Source organism: Cupressus sempervirens, chromosome 3, assembly GCF_028749045.1.
Source record: "Cupressus sempervirens isolate cs-2001-9-10 chromosome 3, ASM2874904v1, whole genome shotgun sequence".
Lineage (NCBI taxonomy): Eukaryota > Viridiplantae > Streptophyta > Pinopsida > Cupressales > Cupressaceae > Cupressus > Cupressus sempervirens.
The window spans coordinates 64059810-64083405 of record NC_143120.1 but is presented as its reverse complement, the minus strand read 5'-3'; the positions used below and the strand labels follow the sequence as shown (position 1 = coordinate 64083405).

The 23596-nt window shown below is 33.5% G+C and overlaps 1 protein-coding gene across 1 annotated transcript in view; it reads right to left on the bottom strand.

Annotated features, from left to right (window-relative positions):
- The window catches only part of LOC149564798 (putative serine/threonine protein kinase IRE4), a 282390-nt gene extending 261882 nt beyond the window's left edge, over positions 1-20508 (bottom strand). Inside the window, exons 1-5 of the mRNA XM_089818380.1 lie at positions 19958-20508; positions 13916-14004; positions 13591-13770; positions 11849-13195; positions 9463-9635 (exon numbers count right to left, since the gene is read on the bottom strand). Of these exons, the coding sequence (XP_089674506.1) occupies positions 9463-9635; positions 11849-13195; positions 13591-13770; positions 13916-14004; positions 19958-20240 (2072 nt within the window). The 5' untranslated portion in view covers positions 20241-20508. The remainder of the gene's footprint in view (positions 1-9462; positions 9636-11848; positions 13196-13590; positions 13771-13915; positions 14005-19957) is intronic.
- Positions 20509-23596: the final 3088 nt, after the last annotated feature.

Genomic DNA, 23596 nt, shown 5'->3' with positions numbered 1-23596 from the left:
TCATATAAATACAGTTGAAAGAAACAGAGCAGAAATTAAATGCCACAGCGATGAAGGTGGGAATCCAGCTTATCCAAATCAGCACAGGGATTAGTCACCATAGAACTAGAAAAGGAATCCACTCAGCTTAACCTCAACCAATATAGATAGAATACAGTTAGCCAAACGGAGATGGGAGAGAGTATCATTTAAGGAACACTATGGTGCTGGATGTAATCAATTAACTTGCAGAAGATTACAGTGTATGCTGGTGTTCATTATGCCAATAAGAAAATCAAGGAAACAATTAAGCAAATAAAAGACGATGACAATGGTGCAAAAGAGTTGTGCAACAGTTTCATAAAAATAGTTAACAAATCATTATGCCAGGTCAGTAGTATATTAAGGAAAATTCATTTGAAATAATGATCAAATTAATATGTGTTGTAGAAAGTGAATTCAATAAGAATGTTAGAAGCATTTGCAAAAGATTTATTAGTATGTTGTTAAGACAAAACAATAGAACAACAACGAGTACAAGACGTGACGAGTATGCAGAATCAAATGAAATATAAGGTATTGAGTAAAATACAGACTCAAATGCAAGATATCAAGTAAAGGGAATTGAGTGAGACACAGAATAAGAAAGCCAAGTTTGGTGAGTCAAACAGTAAGAATGAATTACTTACCAACGCATCAGGGAGGACGATAATTATATATATACACACACTATACAGCAACGTCAGAAGGAAGTTTGGACACTCACAAAACAAAACAGTGACTTACAAATTGGCTAAGAAATGAGACACTTGTGTTTGCTTTCAATGATGAGATGGTAAGATAAAATTCTTGTGCTGAACAGATTATCTAAGTAGCGGCCAACACATGCCAATGTAAATGAGGAGACATAGACCACCTATATACCTCTTCACACATTTTGGGCTTCCAAATCGATCCAAACTGACCATGGGACCTAATTCTCCACTAAAACGCCATAACCAAGCCCCAACTCAAATTTTAGCCAAATCTTGGGGGGAGGAAATGCCCTAGGTGTTGTGTCCTAGAATATAAAGCCCAAGGCGTTTTATGTTGATGTTTGGTAGCTTCAGTTGGATACATCTATGACTATAAATGATTATATGAGATATAATTGCATATGAGATACAAGTTTATTATATGAGAGAAATTAATATAATATATATATAACTATGATTAAATTTCTTATTATATTAATTATCTGATTAATGAATAGACATGTCCCATGAAGGGACATGTCTATTCATGGTTTATTCCCAATATAAATATAAGAGGTTGCTGCATTTCAAAAACACATACCAAACATTATGGCAATGCTTAATACATTTGCCACAATCCTCAGAAAAACAACATTTTGTACCCAGGGGAATGAACCAGAATTGAAATAGGAGGTCAAGGAGATAGGGTGGATGTTGGAATAAGAGGCATGGCTGATTTTAAGGTCAATCAGACATACAAAGGCCACAAATGGTAACATAGGACCTATGTAGACTAATAAAGGATGGAAGCGGAGAAATCGTAAAGAAGCATGCCTAAAAATAAGGGCTCACATTACTGTTTGGTGAATTTGAATTAACACGGGACTCATAATGTTAATTTAAAGGTCAAGCAAGCATTAGGAGAAAATGAAATCAATGTTGGAACCCATACATGCTAAAATGGAACTAAATTGAGTATCTAATTATAGGTGCTTAAATTTTAGGGTGGTACATCAACCAATTAATCCCTCACATATTAAAGGCGAATGTGTAGCATATTGAAGTTGTGTCAACTTCACTTTTATCCCACAATCTAACCATGGAGAATGCCCATGACCTATGTGGGAATCAACATTTAGCCCTTGTCTCTACAGATAGGTCAATAGCATAAGAGTCTAAGAGATCCCTCCAATCAAATTCGACCTCCTCTTATTATCACTGCAAATACAACACTATATATTTTGTTGTTTGAAAGACATGTCCCAAACTTATACTATGAACCCAGCAAACAATGCATTATTCACATGTTGCTAGGATGGATAGCTACAGCTAAAGTATATGAAGTAAAATAGCAATTCAACCATGAAATAATAACCTAGCTATATCTATAACATCCTCTAGCTATGACACCTAATTCATTCCATTATTTGCCCAATCCTTCATTGCATAAACTCATGGCATCCAACTCCAACACTCTTATTATTACAATGAATTCTAAATTTTACATTCGTCCAAAGATTTCAAACCTTCCTCAAAACTTCAACTATGTAAATCCACTTCAAAATCTGAAAAACTTCACCTAGATAGGGTAAATAGTTTCACTACCAAGATAATAGATGAAAAACTTGCCAAATAGTGAAAAATTTGCGAGTTATTTAAGCTTGTGAATGTTTATACCATTCATTTGCCACAAAAACTTGTTGAGTTTTTGTTGAATTTTTGGCAAAAACTTGTCAGCATAAGAATATAATGACTAGGATTGAAAGAAAACTCATCCTAATTTCATTTTGACTATTTTTCTTTTACTCCTATGAAAAAACATCCTCCTAGCCTTTGATGAGATCATTTGCAGCAATTTTGTGCTAAGACGTGGAAATTTGCAATTCATCCAGTTCTAAGTGCAATTGGAGTTGTATGATGCCATCTACATGAAGAAGACAACTAAGTTGGCTTATAAATTCCTCAATGAGCTTGTCTCTGTGCAATATAATCTTCATTTGCATACAAGGTAGAAAAAATATAAGGTATTCCAACTAATTTGGATGATATAGTTCCATATTGTGATTGGACAGCACAAGAACAAGCTCCACTGCTTGATTTGGATGACATCTAAGATTTGGGGAGGTGGGTTGTTGATGCAAGAGCATCTTGGGTTCATTGGTAATCTTGCATCAATCAATGCTTTATTTTTTGTTTTTTGTTTCCAAATTGTTGATCGTGTGAACAGTCTTGTTGTTCATGCTTTGTTTCATCTGCGACCATGGGTACTTAGAGTTGACCTATCGCTGATCTTACCTCTTTGATTGTGGCTCTTAATGTTTTATCATTGGTGTGTTCTCATTCATTCGTTCTCATGGCATGTTCTTCGTTGGCACCTTGTGTAGCATGTGGGAATTTTCTTATGCGAAGTTCTTCGGTGTATGCAATCTTTCGTGCCCTTTCATGTGGATTCTTGAATCTCGTGTGGACATATCTCTAAGATAGCATCTCTTCATATGCTTAATTGTGTGGTCGCTCATTTCTCCTTGCAATATGGGACCTATCTATGTAATATGTTTCCTAATTTGGAAATTATAATCTTTCAGCTGACCTATGTGTCCTAATGGCTATACTATGTAATGAATTAGGTATCTAGGGCTAGCAAATCTTAGAAGAGAAGATCAAGAGGTTAAGCTCTTGAGCAATTAGCTCGCATATTGGATATTCTTTTGTAATTAAAAGTTGCACCGAGTAGACCTTATGCCTAGCATGTTGTAAGGCAATTACATTGGATCTGCATTGAATCAATTCAATTATGTTGTTTCCTCTCTATTTCGTGTTGTACTTCCATGTGTTTACTCTAACAGCTTGGTGTGGACAACCTCCTTGAGGGTTCTCCTTGCCTAGTTTGCGTTAGCTGGTATCAGAGCAAAATTTTCATTCCTTGGGAAGTTGGATAATGTAGAACCTTAATTTGGATTTGGTTGTAGGGTGGCAGATCTAAAATCTGACCTTTAAATTGTGGAGGGTTATGATCATTGTAAAGATGGTTCGTGGAAGAGGAAATGCAAATCCTTCTATCATGGATATGTTGAGACAAATTGCAGCTAGACTTGAAGCTGTTGAGATGACCCAAAAAAGAGGAAGATCTATTGAATATCATAGTAAGGATGAAGCGGAGGAGGTTGGCGAACAAGTCCCTAATTTAGAACAAGGTGATGAAAGATTCTTGAGAGCCTTGACCAGAATGAATGCTAAACCACATTTTAATCCTTCTGATTACCATGGTAAGCTTGATGCTAATGAATTGTTAGATTAGATCTTTGAGATGTAAAACTATTTTGAGTATGAAAGAAGATCAATTGATAAGAAGGTAAAGGTAGCAGCTACAAATTTGAAAGGACATGCGTCTCTTTGGTGGGAACATTTGCAAACTGATAGACAAAGAAGAGGGAAAGAAAAGATTAGGACTCGGGATAAGATGGTTGGTAAGTTGAAGGGTAAATTCCTACCTAGTGATTATCAAGCTAGTTTTTTGAGGAAAATGCAAAATTTGAAGCAAAAGGATATGACTATGAAAGAGTATACTGAAGAATTCTACAAGTTAGACAACAAATCTAGACATATTGATGATGAAGTAGAAATGATCCAGTGTGGGAAGATAAAATTCACCTAATGGGCCTACAGAAGAAGAAAATTTGATGATTAAGAGAACCTTGTGGAATGGAGAAATGATTGAAGATCTTGTATTGAGGAAAAGTCTTTTCAAGACTATATATAAGGTCGTAGGTAAATGTTGCAAAGTAATCATTGATAGTGGAAGTTTTGATAATTTGGCATCAGAAGAATTGGTTACAAAGTTACAGTTACAGAGATTGAAGCACTCTAGGCCTTATCATAGTGCTTGGATCAAGGATGAGCATAAATTGCTTATAAGTGTACAATGCCTTGTGAAAATCAAAATTGGAACTTATTATGGTGAAGTCTTGTGTCATATTATGCCTATGGATTGCTGTCACATCTTGTTAGATAAACCTTGGCAGTATGAGAGACAAGCTTTGCATGATGGTAGATTGAATTGTTATATAGATTGAATTGTTATACTATTTGGGCTAATGGGAAAGACAAGTTTGTTGCCTTTGATAGAGTAACCTAAGGATGATCATTGTACGATTGTTAGAGTATGTTTGGTTGAAGAAAATCAGTTCATTAGGGATTTGAAGAAGGGCAATATGTGTTTTGCCTTGATTCCTAGAAAGTCGGAAAAGAAAGATGAGAATGAGCAAGCACCTAAAATTGAAGCATTGTTGTCAGTTTCCATGATATTATTTGAGAAAATGTACCTGATGGATTACAGCCAGTTAGAAGTATCAGTCATTGTTTGGATCAGTGTTACGGGACTCGGACTCGCCTCTGACTCGGAAAGTCAAAATCCGACTCGGACTCGAACTCGGCAACCGGACTCGGCCAGGACTCGGCAAGGACTCGGAAAATCATACAAGTATAATAACAAACTTTTGAAGGAAAAAATTGAATAACATAATATAAAGTTGAAGATTTAAGATTTAAGATTCAATCCTTAATAGATTCTTGACATGCCACATCATTTTCAGAATTCATATACATTGTAAAAAACATCTTCCGGACATCTCTATCTTTTAAAAAAAAAAAAAATTCTAAAAAAATTAATTTTTTTTTTTTAATTTAAAAAAAATTAAAAAAATCAAAGTCCTGGGCTCTGGACTCGCCTAGGACTCGGCAGAGTCCTTGGACTCGGCGAGTACACGTGGACTCTGCCAGGACTCGGCCGAGTCCGAGTCCAAAGGCAGATTGCCTCGGAAACATGGACTCTGCCTCGGACTCGCAGAGTCCTGGCATGACTCGGCGAGTCCCGTAACACTTGTTTGGATCTTATACATGGAGCTAGTTTGCCTAACAAAGTACCAATGTCCGAGAAGTAAAGTCAACCGGTCCCCGGCCAAAGGCTAGCATAGAAGATAACAATAATGTTGACCCTAAAATTAGCTATCCCGTAAATGCCTACTTACAAGTATCTAAAGGCAAATCCCGACCACACCAACTTGCCCAACCAACTATAATCATCAAAGCATTACTTTAAGATATATATACCAACATCATAAAAGGACTACAGTAACCATCATTCACCAAATTAGAAGCTAGAACTAACTGCAATGAGTCTAAAAATTTTCCCACAACCTGTAGCCAACAAACCTACAAGTACTCAAAACCCATCTGCACACAAAACTGAATATTAGAAGCCTCGTCAAAAAAAATCATTAAAGTTCAAGGCATTGTAATTTTATGGCATTGACTACGACTACCTCTAGTTAATGGAGATCATAGACTCTCCCTTTGTTTTTAATAAGTTGGAAATTTGATGTAATGATGATAATCTGGCCCTTTACTTCGAAATCCCGTGCTTGTATTTTATTACTAGTTTAGCATTTCACAAAATCTCAAGGAACAAGTATGACCAGCACATAAAGTTTCAAAGGCTTAGATCTTGATAGCTATAAAAAAAATAGACTATCAATAAAAACTTCCATTCTAGAGATCTTTTGTATAAATTGATATACTAGCAATCGCACCTTAGTGCACAATGGGTACGTCGTATCTGTATGAAAGGTCAATTAAGTATTTGCCCCATTTTCAATCTCTCTCCTTATCTCTTTACCATTCTATCTCTCTTTCTATCTTCCTATCTCTAATGTATCTTTCTCTTTCACATAAATCCACATCTCTTTCGCCATCCCTCCATCTATGCCCCCTATTTTTTTTCTTCCTCTCTCTATTTTCCCACATCTTCATATATATGTATGTATGTATGTATGCATGTATGTATGTACATATATACACATATATATATATGTATATGTACTTATCTATGTTTGATGTTCATTGTCTTGCACGCCTTTGAACCATAGATCTTAGGCCCACTTTTAAGCATCTTTCATCAGTAGTGCCAAGAAATCATAGACCGAATGATTCATTTTTATGCCAAAGGCATTTACTATACGATAGATAAAGAGGAGCTAAAAAGTGAAATCTAACGGTGCATGTTTCTCTAGTAGGGTAGATTGATATAAGTTAATTTACTAGTTGCAGCAAAAAGTATGGTTGTTGGTTATATTTATGACATCTTTTTTCCAGCTGTGCAATATTTTATTTCAGAAATTAACTCTACAAACCACGAGGAAAATTAGCTATAGTCATTAATTCTCCTTGAACACCATCATAGAAAAAAATAACATTGTTTCTCTCACCCAAATTCAATGTTGGTAGAATTTGATAAGGTAGCATATGGACTTAGGGATTTCACATCTTAAATGTTATCAAATTGTTACTCTATGTGTTGAATTTATACAATGACTATGTACAAAGAGAAGAAAAATAACTCTATTTCAAATATATTTATTAATCACTAAAAGAAATATTCCATGTAAAAATTTAAAATGATACAATACTAGTATAGATATCTTAAATAAATCTATCTAAATAAATGTCGATAGATATCCACTACAAAATAATTATAATGTAATTTACTACATCTAAAATTATTTATATTTCCTTTATCTCCATTTATTTAATTTTCTACTTAGTTGATTTTTTATTTTAATTTCTAAAAAAATGGATGATTTATATCTCCAAGTATTATAATTTAAACAAATATTTTTTATGTGGTATTTATTAAATTATTTTTAAAAGTATATTCTATTTATAATAAGATTTAAACAAAAAATGGATGATTTAAATCTCTAAATATTATAATTTAAACAAATATTTAATGTGGTATTTATTAAATTATTTTTTTAAAGTATATTCTATTTATAATAAGATTTAAACTTTTGACATGTAGATGGTTGTCAAATTTAACCTAGAACAATAAAAGTTAACATTAACACAGTCACACCATCCCACTGCACCCATTCTACCATTGTAGAATGCCTATCGGCATTAAATATTGCTAGATGACTAAAATCAAACTAATTATAGATTAATAGCAATACAATTGTGATATTGCCATCAGGATTTAACTGTGTAGTTTTGAGTCAAACTCATTGACCCATGTTTCATGAGTAGTGATTCAACATGAATCCATCTCTCATGAGAATAAATCTTGATAAGACAACACAAACTTCAATATATAAATTGTAATTATATAATCAAATATAATCAGAAGAAAACATTTTAAAAAATCAATTATACATGTTATATTCTTTTAACATTTACGAACATTATAGACGCAGAACAATTTTGCAACGTCAATTTAGAATATAGGTAATAAATCATTAAATTACACAATAGTTCAATGTACCACATTATTTCAGATTTCAATTGGAGAAGTGTCACAGTGAACATCGCTTCAATGTTTTTGAACACCATTAGACTTCGATAACAATCTTTCTGGACAAAGAACAAACTTGATGGCATTTTTAGAAACGATGCAAATGGTAAAATAGTTGTCATGAAGAATACTTCAACATTTAATACCAAGTCTTAAGATGCATACTCAGAAATTCAACCCCAAATGTAGAAATTGTGAAGGGAGGGGGAAAAAATCACCTAAAACAACCACCAAATTCATACAACTGAAAATAATTAACTATTTTATGATGTACACAACAGTGAATTTTCACAATGCAAATTGTAGTAGCAGAGAAAATGGAGGCCAAGGGATTCCAAACTATGATCAACCCATTTTACTCAATTCTTCCTACGTTACCAATTGCGCACACTAACTTCTCCACAACGTCTTACAATAGCACGGAATTTACTGTAGAAGCAAACTCAAAAAAATATCATTTCAAAACACTAACTTCTTGACAACTTCCTTCAAGAACACACATAGTTTGTCATATAAGTAAAATCAAACAAAGATCTTTCCAAAGCCCTAACTACTCTACTACCAATAACAAAAAAATATCAGAAAAGAATAAAGATTTTTAGCATTGTACTCGCTGTCTCCAACTTTTTCAAACAAGCTGAACGCTTCCTTGAACTAGGATATCTTCTCGTCTTAGCTGCTCAGCTGACATTCTACCTTTGTAACTGCAAATTTTCCTTGGGAGAGCCGGGGCATTTATTTAGGCCAGTAAGTAGGTAACATTATTGAAAAGTATCAATTTCACTTTTGGTAAAAGTAGATGCAAAGCAATGAACTCATCATGTTGCCACATGCAAAGGAAAAAAAATTGAACAGATCAGTTCCTTTAAAGGGCCGTCCTCCTCTCAGGAAGATTAATGACCGTTGGATTGAACAATCAGCCTCTTCAACTTCATATAAGAAACACCTATGGCATAATTAAGCTATTACAGTTGGAATTCAAACTTGGCCTCTGCCTTAACTGGATAACATGATTTTAAAGATGTGTTGCATAAGCATCTGCAAAATGAGATTGGCTGATTTTATTTTTAATGAAGAACCAAAAATTTGAAGACTTATTTAGCTTTAAAATTGCTGAAATAATTTGTATAATTATATATATGAGGCTATTTGTAGTTCTGAGATCCAAACGTGTCATCTGCATTTACCAAATAGTTAGCCCAATCTTTAAAATGATTGAACTAGCATATTAAGGAAAAATGTGTGCAAAATCTTCTGCATAAAACAAAAAGTAACAAAAGAAAAAATACATCTTTGATTTTCATTTGAATAAAGAACAGAGAAATTTACAGTTGAAAGAAGCAGAAAAACAGATTGAACCTGTGTGCTCAACATTGAGCACATAAATCAGAGCAATTTGAATACCTTAGAAGTTTTTCTACAAGACGTCCAAATGTGTCCACAATAAGAGCTTCAAACTTGCTATGCTGCAAATTATCCTGTAGATCTTGCATGCAAGCAGCCAAGTATTCTGTTGCCCCTTCCTCTGTGAGATTTGTATTTGCCACACAACGTGCAATATCTGCCAGATCAGTCATCTGCAAAGTCAAGAAGTAAGTCATATAGCGATAATGAAATAAAGAAAGAAACATATAAATCCATAATGGGACAAAAATAGATAAGTGGGACTTAAGTAGATCCAGTAACGACAGGAGGAAGGAATAAAAAATGGACCCAATACCGAAAAGAAACAAGGAACCAAAGCCTAAGAGCGAGATATCAAAAACAATTATAAATAGGAGATAAACCCAAAATAGGTAAACCATAAACATGAGAGAGAGAATAGTACCTACTACCACATGATACAAACATTACGAATACTCATGGCAAATAAGAAAATATTATTGATGTGTATTGCTAGAATATATTCGTATAAGATCACTAATATTCAGATATAACTAAAGCAATATTTATGAGAAAATGATTATCAGTGATTAACAGACAATTTACATGGAAATTCGTTCCAGAATAAAAGTGAGGCTCAACAACAAAGTCAGGTCAAGATTGTAAAAATCCATCACTAGAAATTAAATTTTAAAACATTCATAGGAAAAATTGTTGTGCATGGGTTCCATTACATTCCATTCGATCTGAGTTTTCTAGGAACATGCAAATTTGAAAATCGCACAAAGCCATTAACAACTACTCTGCAGCTGCATGTTTTCTTTTATTGGAACAGAGAGATAATCCTTGTCAACATTTCATTAAAATGAAAACAACGGAAATAATACTTCTAGCATTCATATTAAGACTTTCAACCAGACAGTTTGTATAGAAACGTTGCTACTATATTAATTATGAAAACTGCCAACCAGATGATGTGTATAGCAACATCATTACTACCTTCAGCATGATAGCTAAAGGATAATTAAAAAAGATTATTCAACATTTGTAGAAAATGAACACAATTCAATTGAAATGTACTTTGGAAGCATATCTGTCCCCATTATTTTAGGTAGGCATGCTAGGTCCATAATATAAGAAAGTGGCAGCAATAGAAACTTGTACTGACAGATTTAATCATTAAGAATCAGAGATTGATATAGCTCCATATTTCAATAAATTGAACCTTTCTTATGAAATTTTTGCTATTAATTAAGTTTGATTCTTGCATACAATAACTGTACCATTGTCATTCATAAAGGAACAAAAGTATATCCAACAACAAAAAGAGTTTCTATTTACCACATGAGAGACCATCAAATATTTAGATTTATCATTTAAGATATTCTCAAATTTAAAAAAATGCTTCTCTAACTAATTCACTGTACTTGTGTGATCATAACAGTCAACTGAAAAAACAAATCATCTCCTAATAGTTTTTAATTGCGAGATTAAATTGAGAAGGACTACAAAATAATCTAAGAGACTGGTGCATGCATGTTTTACCCGGATGCTGGTGTGGATGCGTGAAGATGCATGGAGGTGTTTGGATGCGCAGGGGAGGTGGGTAGGATGCATGGAGTCTGCCTACAGGTTCTCACAGGATGCTTGGGAAAGTATCCGTGAAGCATCCATGAAGCATCCATGTGAATCCACTGAGCATCCGCGATTTTTAGGCACCAAGTCACTTAAGTGACACAATATAACATGTGTTTTTTTGTTTTTTTTAATTATATTTTGTTTCTGTTTTGCCCCAAAACCCTAACACGGCCCTAGTATAGGCTATTCATTTCTCATTCCTCTCATCTTCTTTGCAGCTGGGCTCTCTTCTCATTTGGTTCAAATGAACTTGCACGTGTTGCAGCAGAAGGAGATGATGAGAATGTGGATTTTTTTGAGAATCCTTATGATTTTGATTGACTGAATTTGATTTGTGAATCTTGAGCCTCGACTCTTGATTGATCAATATTGAACCATGAACTATGTTTTGATTTTGTAATTCGAATTGGATTGGAATCTTGAACTTGAGTAATTTACTAATTAGACATTACTGTTATTTCAATTTGAATATGCTAATTGCTACGGAATGGTTTATTTTTGTATATTTCTTGCATTTCTTTGCATACATAAATTTTATATATATATACACGCACCCAAACGCATCCAAAATCCCCCCCCCCCCAAAAAAAAAAATCCGTGCATCAGCACCCCGCACCCGCATCAGCATCAGAACCAGCATTGGTAACTTAGAAAATAATAATGACATATCTAAAACAAGCAATTGATATGAAAATATTTAACACGTCCAATTGACTCTGTGGGAAAAACTGATTAATTAACGAATCTTCAAAGCAAATAAGTTGCATACCTGCACAGTGTCTTCAACTCCTGCCAAATTATAGCGTTCCAACCAAAAAATATCAATGAGATTGGCTCTTGGAGTATTTAAACTAGAACGTGGGGTCAAGCTACCAACTGATGATGAAGCAAGACCTTGTTCAAACTTCTGTGCAAAAAGGCCTTTTAGATTATTTGCACTGGGAGCCCTACAATCATCAATACTAGCTGTATCAATCTCATGAAGGTCTTCAACCATTCCCTCCAAATATTTATGGTGCCAATCATTTAATCCAGGAGACTGACTTTCAAATTCATTTGCAGCGTGTAAATTTTGCAATTTAGTGGTGTCTGGACTCCCAGAAGATGTTCGAAAACTTTTTGGAGTATATGTTTCTACTATCTGTTCCAAAGTTTCTGCTATTTTTATCAGCCGATCATCAACATTTAAACCGTTAGAATCACACCTGTCAGCATATGCACATATGTAAGAATGAGGCTCCAAATGTGAGGTAGGCACTTCTTCTTCACATATTCTACAAATTACTGATTCAAGGTCTTCCATACTAGTTTGCTGGTCAAATGAACCTCCGAATGTTCTATAGTGCATCTTAGAAGGTGAACTACTATGTATTGCTGAGTCCTGTGAACCAAAATTTTCATCCCAGGTAGCAAGTGACTTACCTTTTGGTACTGCCATTTTCACAGAAAACCTACTTGAATCTGCAGGATAACCTTCTGCAGACTTGTTCTGAATTTGTGAGTCCAGGTACATCACATTTTTTTCTATAGCTGCATAATGCTCTGCATGGGATCCATTTGTCTGAAAAGAAGATTGTATTGGAAAACCTTTATTATCTGATAAGATTATTGGCCCATCTCTAATCAACTCACTTCTGGGAGCATCATCAAGCTTTTGGAACTTAATAGAATCAGTTGTTGCTTTGTTTTTCTTGCTAGTGCCTTTCATCCAGCTCGTTTCAACTGAAGGAACACCTTTTAAGCATTGCTTGAACTTATGAATTGAATCTTCTTGATTTGGACCACTCTCTTTCTGGAGCTGTAGCAACCTAGTATACCGTGTCAAGATAAAAAGAATGCGTGTGTGCAGTTGCTTCAGTAATCCTACAGGCATCTTTTGCCTCTTCTCGGCCAAATCGTGTACAACACTTTCACATTGTCTACGAAAATCATTGGGAGACATCATGACACATTCACGGGCCAGAACCAAAAGGTCCTCAATTTTCTCCTGCCAATCTGGATTAAAAGAATCCTTATTCTCAAGAACTTCAAAAACATCTCCCGCAAATATTTCAAGTTCCGAGTTCACTTCTTCTTTAGCCATGTTGAATCTATGGTGCAAGGCTCCTAGTAGTTCCTGTCCAATGGTAAACATCACAGGTAGACAAGGGGAAATTAGTTAAGAAACCCATAAAATGCAAATTAAAATACAACATACAAAACAAGGATTGTCAAATGAACAACCAACCAACTAGTTAAGACAGGTTGGAAGCCATTGAACACAACACGGGGGAATTGTTTATTCAGCTAGTTTGTTGTATTAGTAAGCATCCAGATATCAACAGATTAAGAAAATTTCATATTTAAAAAAATATACAATTTTTGACTATGATATGTCAGATTTGCCATAAGTCCACCTGAATTTATTTAAACAATCCAAGCCTGCAGATGTTGCAGAGCATATGCTTGCATGGATTAGTCCTCCAAAAGAATAACAGATTTCAGTTACAACATAACAAGAAATAACTTCACCTTCAAATCATTGTCACTATGTGCTCGAGGACAGGATGGACGCACGCCACCTCGGGGTCCTAATTCATGAGAGTAGCTTTTAAAACCTTTTGGAAATTTTCTAACATGTGGTTCTTGCAACATAGGTTTTTTGACCTGCATATCCTTCCCATTACAAGTAATTGCATCTTTATAGGAAACCTGTCAAGTTAAACACAACACAAAAGGCTCACTATTGAAAACATAGGGGAAATAGAGTGAAACTCTTATTTACAAATAGCCTTCACATTGCAATCGTATTTACAGAAATATTCAGAAAATAAAGACTAATTGATTGAAACAGTACCTGAGAACCCTTTGAATCGAAATTCTGGTTAGACTCCTTATCAAGGTAAGCTGCAGAACGGTGGGAGACATTCTTGCCTCTGCCATGACCTTTTCCAGAACAGTGATCAAACATTATTTCGATTCTACTTAATCATAATTTGACTCTTTCTCATGAACTGACATTTTCATAATGTTTTTCAAAGATTCATATGTAGGAAAAGCATGATAGTTTTCTTTCTTTTTTTTCCTTTCTTAGGTGTAAGTTTTTGCTATGCACAGGGTGGGGTAAGCTTGGGCAACTTTTTGAATAATTTTAAACCTGAATCACTCTCAACCGTATTCTGTGTTCAAATATCACCAAATGTTTACTGTGTTTACTGTGTTTACTGTGGCCATGGGTCGCATTCTCACAGTAAAGGATACTGAGACCGCGTCATATTCTTAAAGATGTACCTCGCCACCATGCAAGAATCCTTTAAGTGCATAAAAATTACAGCTCTATGCCTAAACATACTCTTTTTAGATTCGAATAATAGTTTCAGGTGTTCAAACAAAAAATATTTTACCGTGCATCAAACCAAAGCTTGCGGAAGATGAAACTTCCTTGAACCATGTCTCCTCAAACATTTATTACTTGGGCAATCTGAAGGTATAGATGTTCTCTTACAAGTGTGGATATCAAACAAACTAGATACAAATAAGATTGACTTTCCTTGACCACAAACCCCATACTAATAGAAAATTCCACACAGCTGCCTACTGACAACTTCATAAAAATAATACATATTGATAATCTTCGTTAGGGCTAGTAATCACACATATTGATACAAATATATATATATATATATATATATATATATATATATATATAATTTGAAAATTTCATTAGAATTAGATAGGTCAAGTCACAATAAAGTTTGAATGAAGGAGCATGATAGAATTGGACAAAAGCAATCTTCACACAAAGCCCAAGAGCAGATATGTCATCTCTCTTGGCTTCGAGTGTTAGCCACATTGGATGATCAAAATGGGTGACCTAGTCCGATGCTTGTATCTGCCCCTATTTATGTTTCCTTGTCCATCCTCTTTGAGAGTATGATGAGTTTCAATCAAAAAGATTTTCCTACCAACCAATCCACATTATGGAATCCCTTGGAGAATCATACAAGGCATGGGACCCTGTCCTCTCCAATCAAACCAAAGCACCAAATGAGCACCCAGTTATACGGCCTCCTGGCCCCCATCCCAAGGGTTGGTGTACTTCATGGGGATATCAGTGCTGCTGCCTCTTTATCATGTCTTTCTTCCTGCACACCATAATGGGGTGGTAGGTTGGATCAAAGTATTAAAAGGATCCTTACTGATATAACTAATTATACATGTATAAAAAAGTGATAGCAAGAATATATATATATATAGTAACAGATATTTTGCCGTTATTCCCAAAAAAAATCAAGCACCTCACAAATAACAAAGTCTTCTTGTTTCCTCTTTATTAATTCTAAAATCAGCTATGAGGCTTGATGCTTCCTTGTTTGATCTCTTTGATGGTCCAATGATTTGCTGGATGTCCTTTCCTCACTTATGAGACAATGTTATTTTGAATGAATTGCTTGATCTGCTTGTTTTATTATGCCCCTGAGTGTATTGATGTTATTCCCATATATTTTCAAGCACATTGCAAATATCAAAGTCTGCAAGTTTCCTCTTTATTAATTTTGAAATCAGCTATAAGATTTGATGCTTCCTTGTTTGATCTCCTAGATGGTTCACTGATTTGTTGAATGTCCTTAACTCACTTGTGAATCTCAATGTTTTTTTTGAATGGACCGCTTAACCTGCTTGTTTTATTACACCCCCAAAATGCTTGGAATGAATTCTCCTTTATACCTTATTGGTGGAGGATCTGTCACCACCTTTGACAAGAATTGAGTCATATATATATATATATATAGAGAGAGAGAGAGAGAGAGAGAATGGTGGGGCAGGGGGATGGGGGGGTGAAGAGAGAGATTGCTATTATTCCCAAATATTTTCAAGCACCTTGCAAATACCAAAGTCTACTAGTTTTCACTTTATTAATTCTGAAATCAGCTAGAAGGTTCAATGCTTCCTTGTTTGATCCCCTAGACGGTTCAATGATTTGTTGGATGTTATTTTCTCACTTATGAAAAATGTTTTTTTGAATGGATTGCTTGATCTACTTGTTTTAATATACCCCCTTCAATGCTTGGAATGAATTCTATGTTAAATTGTATGGGTGAAAGGGTCGCCACCTTTCGTAAGAGTAGAGACACCACTATCCATTGTTCATTTTGAGAATAATATATTATTCCCCAAATTGATCGCCCCTTTTCTTATTGCCTCAAATGAAACCTCCTCCCCTTTATATCATCCAATGTGGGGGAGAGTCACCCCTCTTCATAACACTCACAACCTATCACAATCCCCACCCTTCAAAAGGGTCACAACCTGTAATCATTGCTCCACCTTTGAAGAGTCACTTCCTTATCTCCTTCCTGTTCCTCTCTTCTTCCATTAGTGCTTCCTTAATTCATTTTCCTTGTTCTTTCTTTGTCCCTCCATATATCCCCTTTCAAATGAAGTTCTCTACCTTTTATATCTCATGTTTGAGGGAATTACAACTTTTCATTTCATGCCTTCTCACCATTCATTATACCATATTTTATTTTTAACTTTATTCTTTTATATTTCTTATTTAAATTTTGTTTTTATTCTTTCATATTTTAAATTTATTACTATTGTTTATTATTAAATCATTTTCCAAAAAAGGGTCATTACATGTGTCTTGTAACAAACTCGATAAGGCTTTTGAGATTAGGGATGCAAATACTCTAGGCTTATTACTATTGTTTATTATTAAATCATACCTACAACAACTAAGCTAAAACTAAGGCACTAAGATAAAAACTAGGGAGTCCCCATTTGCAATGGGGCATGTGTGTTTACAACACAAGTCGCCCTTGGATTATGCTCAGATGCTTGATAAGATTATTATGAATGATATGGTTGGTTAGTGGTGACCCAGTTTGGGTCTTCCTTAGGTGGTTTTTTATGGTTGTAGTCTCTTGGGTGGGACGGTTGTTCCCAATTTTTGTATTGTTCTCTTTTATTCAAAAAATATTTACCCTCTTTTTCAAAGAGAAAAAGGAAACCATCAGCTGAAGTTTGCTTAGTATTAACATATCAAAAAAATATTTCTTCAAATTTTGCATACACAATATTGATATTTATCTGATGCATCTTAATTTAATTTTAATTGCTGAACTGCCTTGATTTCTGAGTGAACCAGAGACTATGTCTGCCATTCCTTGGAATTAGCTCAAAACAGAATATCCTAAATCCAGTTTATATATCATCAAAAGCCAGATTACCTTATCTCAATCTGAAAAATTAGAAATATAAGTCATTGATTGATTTTACAATATTCATTCTTTCATTTAACAAATTAATTGAGATTTTCATTTAAATTCGCATAAAAGAAAATTACTACAGCATTAAAAAGGTTTAAGGAAATTAAACTAATATATTAACAGAATTGGTACTTTAAATTAATAAAATTAGAATCTTGCTAACATCTTGGAGGAATTTCAGAATGTGAGCACACTTTTTACATCAATCGCCTTCAATAAATCAATACAATATGCTACAGGGAATGTAATCAGAATGCAAACTGTTTGACAGCTAGCTACAGCTGGGATCTCTCATTTGTCTATCTAGACAAGGACAAGCATCAACTTGATAGATTGCGAAATTGAAGTCTTTTTAAAAGCAGATTATCCTCATAAGGTCATTCATTCTGAACCAGATTTCTGTTCACCTTCACATGTGTAAGTCTTGGTGACAGCTCCTAAAGGAGTTTTGATTAAAGCTTAATGAGATTTGAGGGAGAAGCCACATTTAGAAACATTGTGAGACTCCACGTGTTGATTCATTGGCATTTCATGGTTTTAAAGTGAACGACAGTCTCCAGGTATTTGTCATTTGTTTTTGTTTGTGCAGTGCTGTCACAAGGAATATTGGGAGCAATGTTCCCAGCATCTTATTGAGCGGCTGCCAGGATGAGCAAGCATTGCCACGGAGACTCACCACAGGTGTAGTCTCAGGCCATTGGCTGCAGAGGGCCTTTCATGCTGCAGATGCAACTCCGTTAGGTTTCATTAAAAAAGTTCTGAGAGCAAAGGGCATGATGAATTCTTGTGTAAGGCATGCTTGACCCTCCATTACAGAGGATTTTGTCTCTAAACTCATTAGCTGCATCTGTTGTTTGGATAGTTAAGGAATGGATTTTGTGAAAGATTTTCCCTGAAACGAAGTCCTGCTCCTTTGGAGATAGTTTTGATGAATGGAAGAAAGCGACTTCTATCTTCGAAAGGCGGTAAAAAAGGAATGTGTCAGACATGTTTCACCGTCTTTGGAGAAAAGGCAGGCTGATCTAGCACTTAAACATCTAGTCTCAGGATTTGGCCTTGTAAAAGGATATTTTGAGAAATATTCTTCATAATGACTGCCTGAGATTTAGTTTTTACACCCTTAGAGCTGTTTATGCAGGCATCAAAAAGCTTGCTAACAAGACAGTTTGTAATTTTCTAATTAAATTTAAACTTAGAATATAACTGTATTCTGAAATTATATTAAATTATTAAATTTATAAAATTGTTTTATCAACAGGCCTTTTGATGCCTGTATAGCCAATTCCTAAACCCTTCCAGGTATCTCCAAAAGCAGTGTTTCTTTTGTAATCATATGCTCTTTCCTGAGGCCAAGAATAAAAATTGAACCTAACAACCAGTAAGGATTCATATTGAGATCATTGGTCGTCATTGAGTAGATAAGTATCTTTTGTTTCATTCCTCGTGCATCTGTGGCTTTAGTTATGTACTTTATTATGTGTCTGCCTTTATGGTTTTAACTTTTAAGAGCTTTAGGCATGTTGTTATGGGCATTGGCCCTTATAGAACCCTTATCTTACCTATAAAAAAAAAAATTGAATACTTACATCAAATGCCACAAACACAAGAAATTAACGACTAGATATCCGTAGGAATAATTTAAAAATCTGGCTAGCCATAATCTCTTGGCTTGTCAATAAAACGTCCAAACAGAAACTCAGCTTTAGCAGACAATAAAAAGTTTTTGCACAGAACTCAAAGTTTCCCCAATATAACATGATTAACCAGGCTCATTTGACATTCCCGTGGTCCCTAGCCCTGTACCACCAGCGCAGCACCCAGCCTCATTTCAACTCGTAATTTTACCACCAGAAATTAGCAAATATTAATTAATTTTATTATTTAACAATTCAATAGAATTTTCACCTTACATCGCACAAATTCGGGTTATAAAAATTATTTTAAATTTCTAGCTATTTATTATATCTCAGCTTGTCATTAAAATGTGTGGACAATTAGCTCAGAATTAAAGCTATCGTAGCAGAATTTCAGCTGCTCCTACAGGTTTTTAAACTTCCCTAAATAATGCAAAAACTAAGCTTAAATTTGATACAGAATCACCGTACCAGGCTGTGTAGGACCCGCAGCATGCAAACTATGACATTGAATCTGTACTTTGTAATTAGAATTTTGCAAACCATAACTGAATTTGTTCAAATGCTTCTAGATGATCTTATATCCGGAACCATAGTATAAAAAAATGGCTGCGAAACGGTATCATCTAAAATTAATTAAATTCCTTCTGAAAATTCACTAAACAACCGAATTTTCCTTTAAAGCGCAAACACAAGAAATTCATTTCACCTATCTATCGTCAATCAATTTTTCTAGGTGGCTCTATCTGTCAGGCAGCCAATAAGGCTTTCGTTCGGTTATACCGATATAGCTGAAATTAAGGTCAATACATAGAACTTAGATAATTTATGTTTGCCTACCACAATATTTCACAGCAGAATTTAAAGTTGCTCTTATAATACGCAAGCTATTGAGCTCAAAACTAAAAATTCTCTAGCGGAATTCAAAGCTCTGTGACATAGTTTTCAAGCTTTGCAGATAAATATAACTGAAATTTAGAAATTTCATCGCACCTACGACTGTAGCACGGCGGCCGGTCCCAGACTGACTTTGAGTCTTCATCCTGCAACGTGAATTCAACTGAATGGAAAAACCCTGCATCGAATTCTCATCTTTATCATCTTTCCTTTTCTCAGCCGCGCTTGAAATTTTCAGACTAGTAAAATTGATATCTGGTGGAATTAAATCCACCTGATTTTCTTCTTTTAATGGCCCCGATCGTGTTTTAATCTTGTTAAGCCCCGAAGGAATCCCCAAGTCTTCAGCAGAAGAATAACCAACCCTTTCATCCGCCATTAAAACAACTTTTAAAAAAACAGAATGATTTTTCCTGAAAAAATCAGATTGTAAATGGTTTCCTCTGAATATTTTTCCAGATATCAAATTATGCAATCCACCACTAACTATTATTATATTAACATTCACTTTGTACACTGAACATTCACTGTGCAGTGGAATAATCTTTTATTATATTAACTCCTTGGCGGTTTTTAAATTTGAACATAAAGAAAACAAAAATACAACGAATCTTGGAGCGGATGTTTTTTTTTCTGTTTTTTGGTTTCGTAACGCTTGCAGTCAACGATATTAAAAGTAGTAATGAATTATGAAGAATAATGTCTTCTAGTGGATAAAATTTGTTGATTTCTTCAATCTTCTCCTTATTTTCCGCCAATGGCTTATGAACAGTGGCTAAGCCTAAAATGGATATTTGCATTCAAAACCTGTCTTGATTGCCATGAATCATGATGATGGTAGTTAAAAGTATATTATATTATAGTTAAATTATAAGACTAAAAATATAATAAAATAATAATAATATATTTAAAAGCTACTAAAATTTTATTTATTTTTAAAAATAAAACCAATTATTATAAGCGGAAAATCTAACATGAATAATTAATATTTTTAAACTTATCTAGTAAAATTAAATTATTACTAATAAATGATTTTGGGCTATGAAAGATTAAATAGCTACAACTCTATTAACCACATAGATAACATTTAAATCAATTTTACTTCTTTCAATATTTGAGTGTGTCTTAACACTATAAAATATGCATTAAAATTTTATTTTCCTAAGTTATCTAGATGGTCTCTTATGTAGTTTAGTCTACAAATTTTCAAAACTTACTTATATGTCATATATACTATACTTCATAATAATAAAAGACACCTAAAGGCTTTCAAATCTTCTTCAATATATTAAAAAAATAGTTGATAGATTAGAATCTCATAAGAATATTTCTTTTGATTAGCAAGTAAGAAGCTCCTACTTGAAGAGATTAAGATTTAGATGGTGATATATATTATATTTTACTAAGATGTTATATTGAAAGATTTAAGTAAATTATGTTGAAAGATTGTTTTATATTATATATAATTTTAAATATTGTAATATACTATTATTAAATATAATAGATGATCATATTTAATGTTTTCTCAAATATTGTATTACTATTATTTTTAATATTTAATATTAATATATAACTAAGATTCATTATTAATATTTTGAAGAAAATTTTATATATTTTTTTTAAAAAGAAAATTATATATATATATATATATATATATATATATATATATATATATATATATATATATATATATTAAATATAATATAGTTTATTACTATTGATAAAATAATATAATATATTTTTAAATATTGATATTTCTAATTAAAACTCAAGATGAATAATGATTATTTATAATCAATATAATTCATAAATAACTTTTGAGGCTTTTCATTGTTACCAAAGATGTGATGTCATTATATAATTATTAATTTTTGTTGGAGATTATATATAACATTTTTAAATATAAAGATTATAAGTCAATAAAGTTAATTTTAATTTTATAATTGACTAGTTAAAAATTTATGGACAAATTACACAACAATAAAAATAAAAATAAAAATCTAGTACTTATAAAACACTCTTAATCTGTTTACATATTTATGTGTTCTTGTGAAAGGGGTTATTTCCTATCTAAATATTAGTTATAATGGGGTCATCTCTCATTATTTATTTATTTATTTGTGGAATCTTTAAGATTAGCATTGTGCATTTAATATTGGAATCCAAGGTAGTTATCTAATTGTATATGATCAAGACATATGTGAACATCTTATGTAATTATACATCATGCATTACTTATATAAGTAAGGCTTCTTATACATGTATATTCATATTCAACCATTATTAGCCAATATGTTATTGATGTAAGTTATATTGTCAGTTTCTTTTGTCTAAGAGGGTCTCATGACAGTGTCAAAGAGGAGTCACTATCTATTCATATACTATGTAGGATGCAAGTATAAAGCTTTCAAGCATGACTTTGGTACTCCTAAAGATTTTTCTATAGTTCTATTGAGAGATTTATGTGGTATCATACTATATAAGCTCTCTTATTTATAAAATTATTTTATGTTAGAAGAAAGATCCCTTTGATTAGGGACATGGAAATGTCCCGATCCAAAAACCAAGAAACAAATTAAACAAGAAAATACTTCTAAATATTGAGAACACAATGCAAATCCTAGAATAATAAAATAAAAAATAAAGGCATAAGGCTTTACAAAGCCTTGCTAGCTTGAACAACATACCTTAGATCCTTAACTCAAACAACCAATATCATGCTTTCATGAGTTTGTAACCTTACAAGGTCCCCATAATCTCTACTAAAGTTTTCATTCATAATAGCCTCTAGAGAGCTAAAACTCTATATTGGTTTATTGCACATGTGAAGTAAGGGTGTGGAATGCTTTCTAGGCATAACCATCAATGTAGAGCAAAGTAAACTTAAAATGGGATTTATACTTATGATGAACTTTACTATATATAGATATGTTGGTTAATAGATTGTTGTTGAGGTGACTTGTGCAATGCTCTCCATACGGTGAGGGACGTACAGGTGAGTCCACCATACGATGATGCACCGTACAGGTGTGTTAACCAGTTGAAACCTATGTAAAATGGATCAGCATACTTGAGTATGCATGTTAGTTGTTTATACAAAGAAAACTCAATCTTGGTGTACGATATTTTTAGTACACTATGATGTATTTTGTTTTGGTACGATGCCAATTTTGGTAAAGTGCTCATTTCTGGTATGTTGTGTACAATGATGGTGTATAGTATAGTACAATGATGCCATAGTGTACTACAATAGTCATGGAATAGTATCCACCATGTGGTGATGCTCACACATAGTTTTGTGGTGACTGTCATTTGGATGAATGTAAAGGATAAATCTATTAACTATTTTGTGAAGTGAAGGTTGACATACCAAATTCCATAATGAATTGTGGTGTGTGTAAATATCAACAAGATGTTAGAAATTGTAATGATGGAAAAGTCATGTAGATTGTAATGCAATATGAGCTTATGCAAAGATCCATTATTCATTGTGTAATATTGATTGCATCAATACAAAGAAAACACTCAAATTTTTGGTGAGTGGGTTTTTTTCCCAAAAAAGTTTCCTACATGAAATTTGGTCTTCATGTGGTTCTCTTGTGTGCTTATTATTTTTATATTCTTGTTTTTATATTTAAGTGCACATCTCAATATTTGGAGTCGATTCAAAAGTTACTCTTTCTTATTTCCCTATCAATTCGGCATTAGGAAGGCCCTTTTGGACCATAGCTTTCC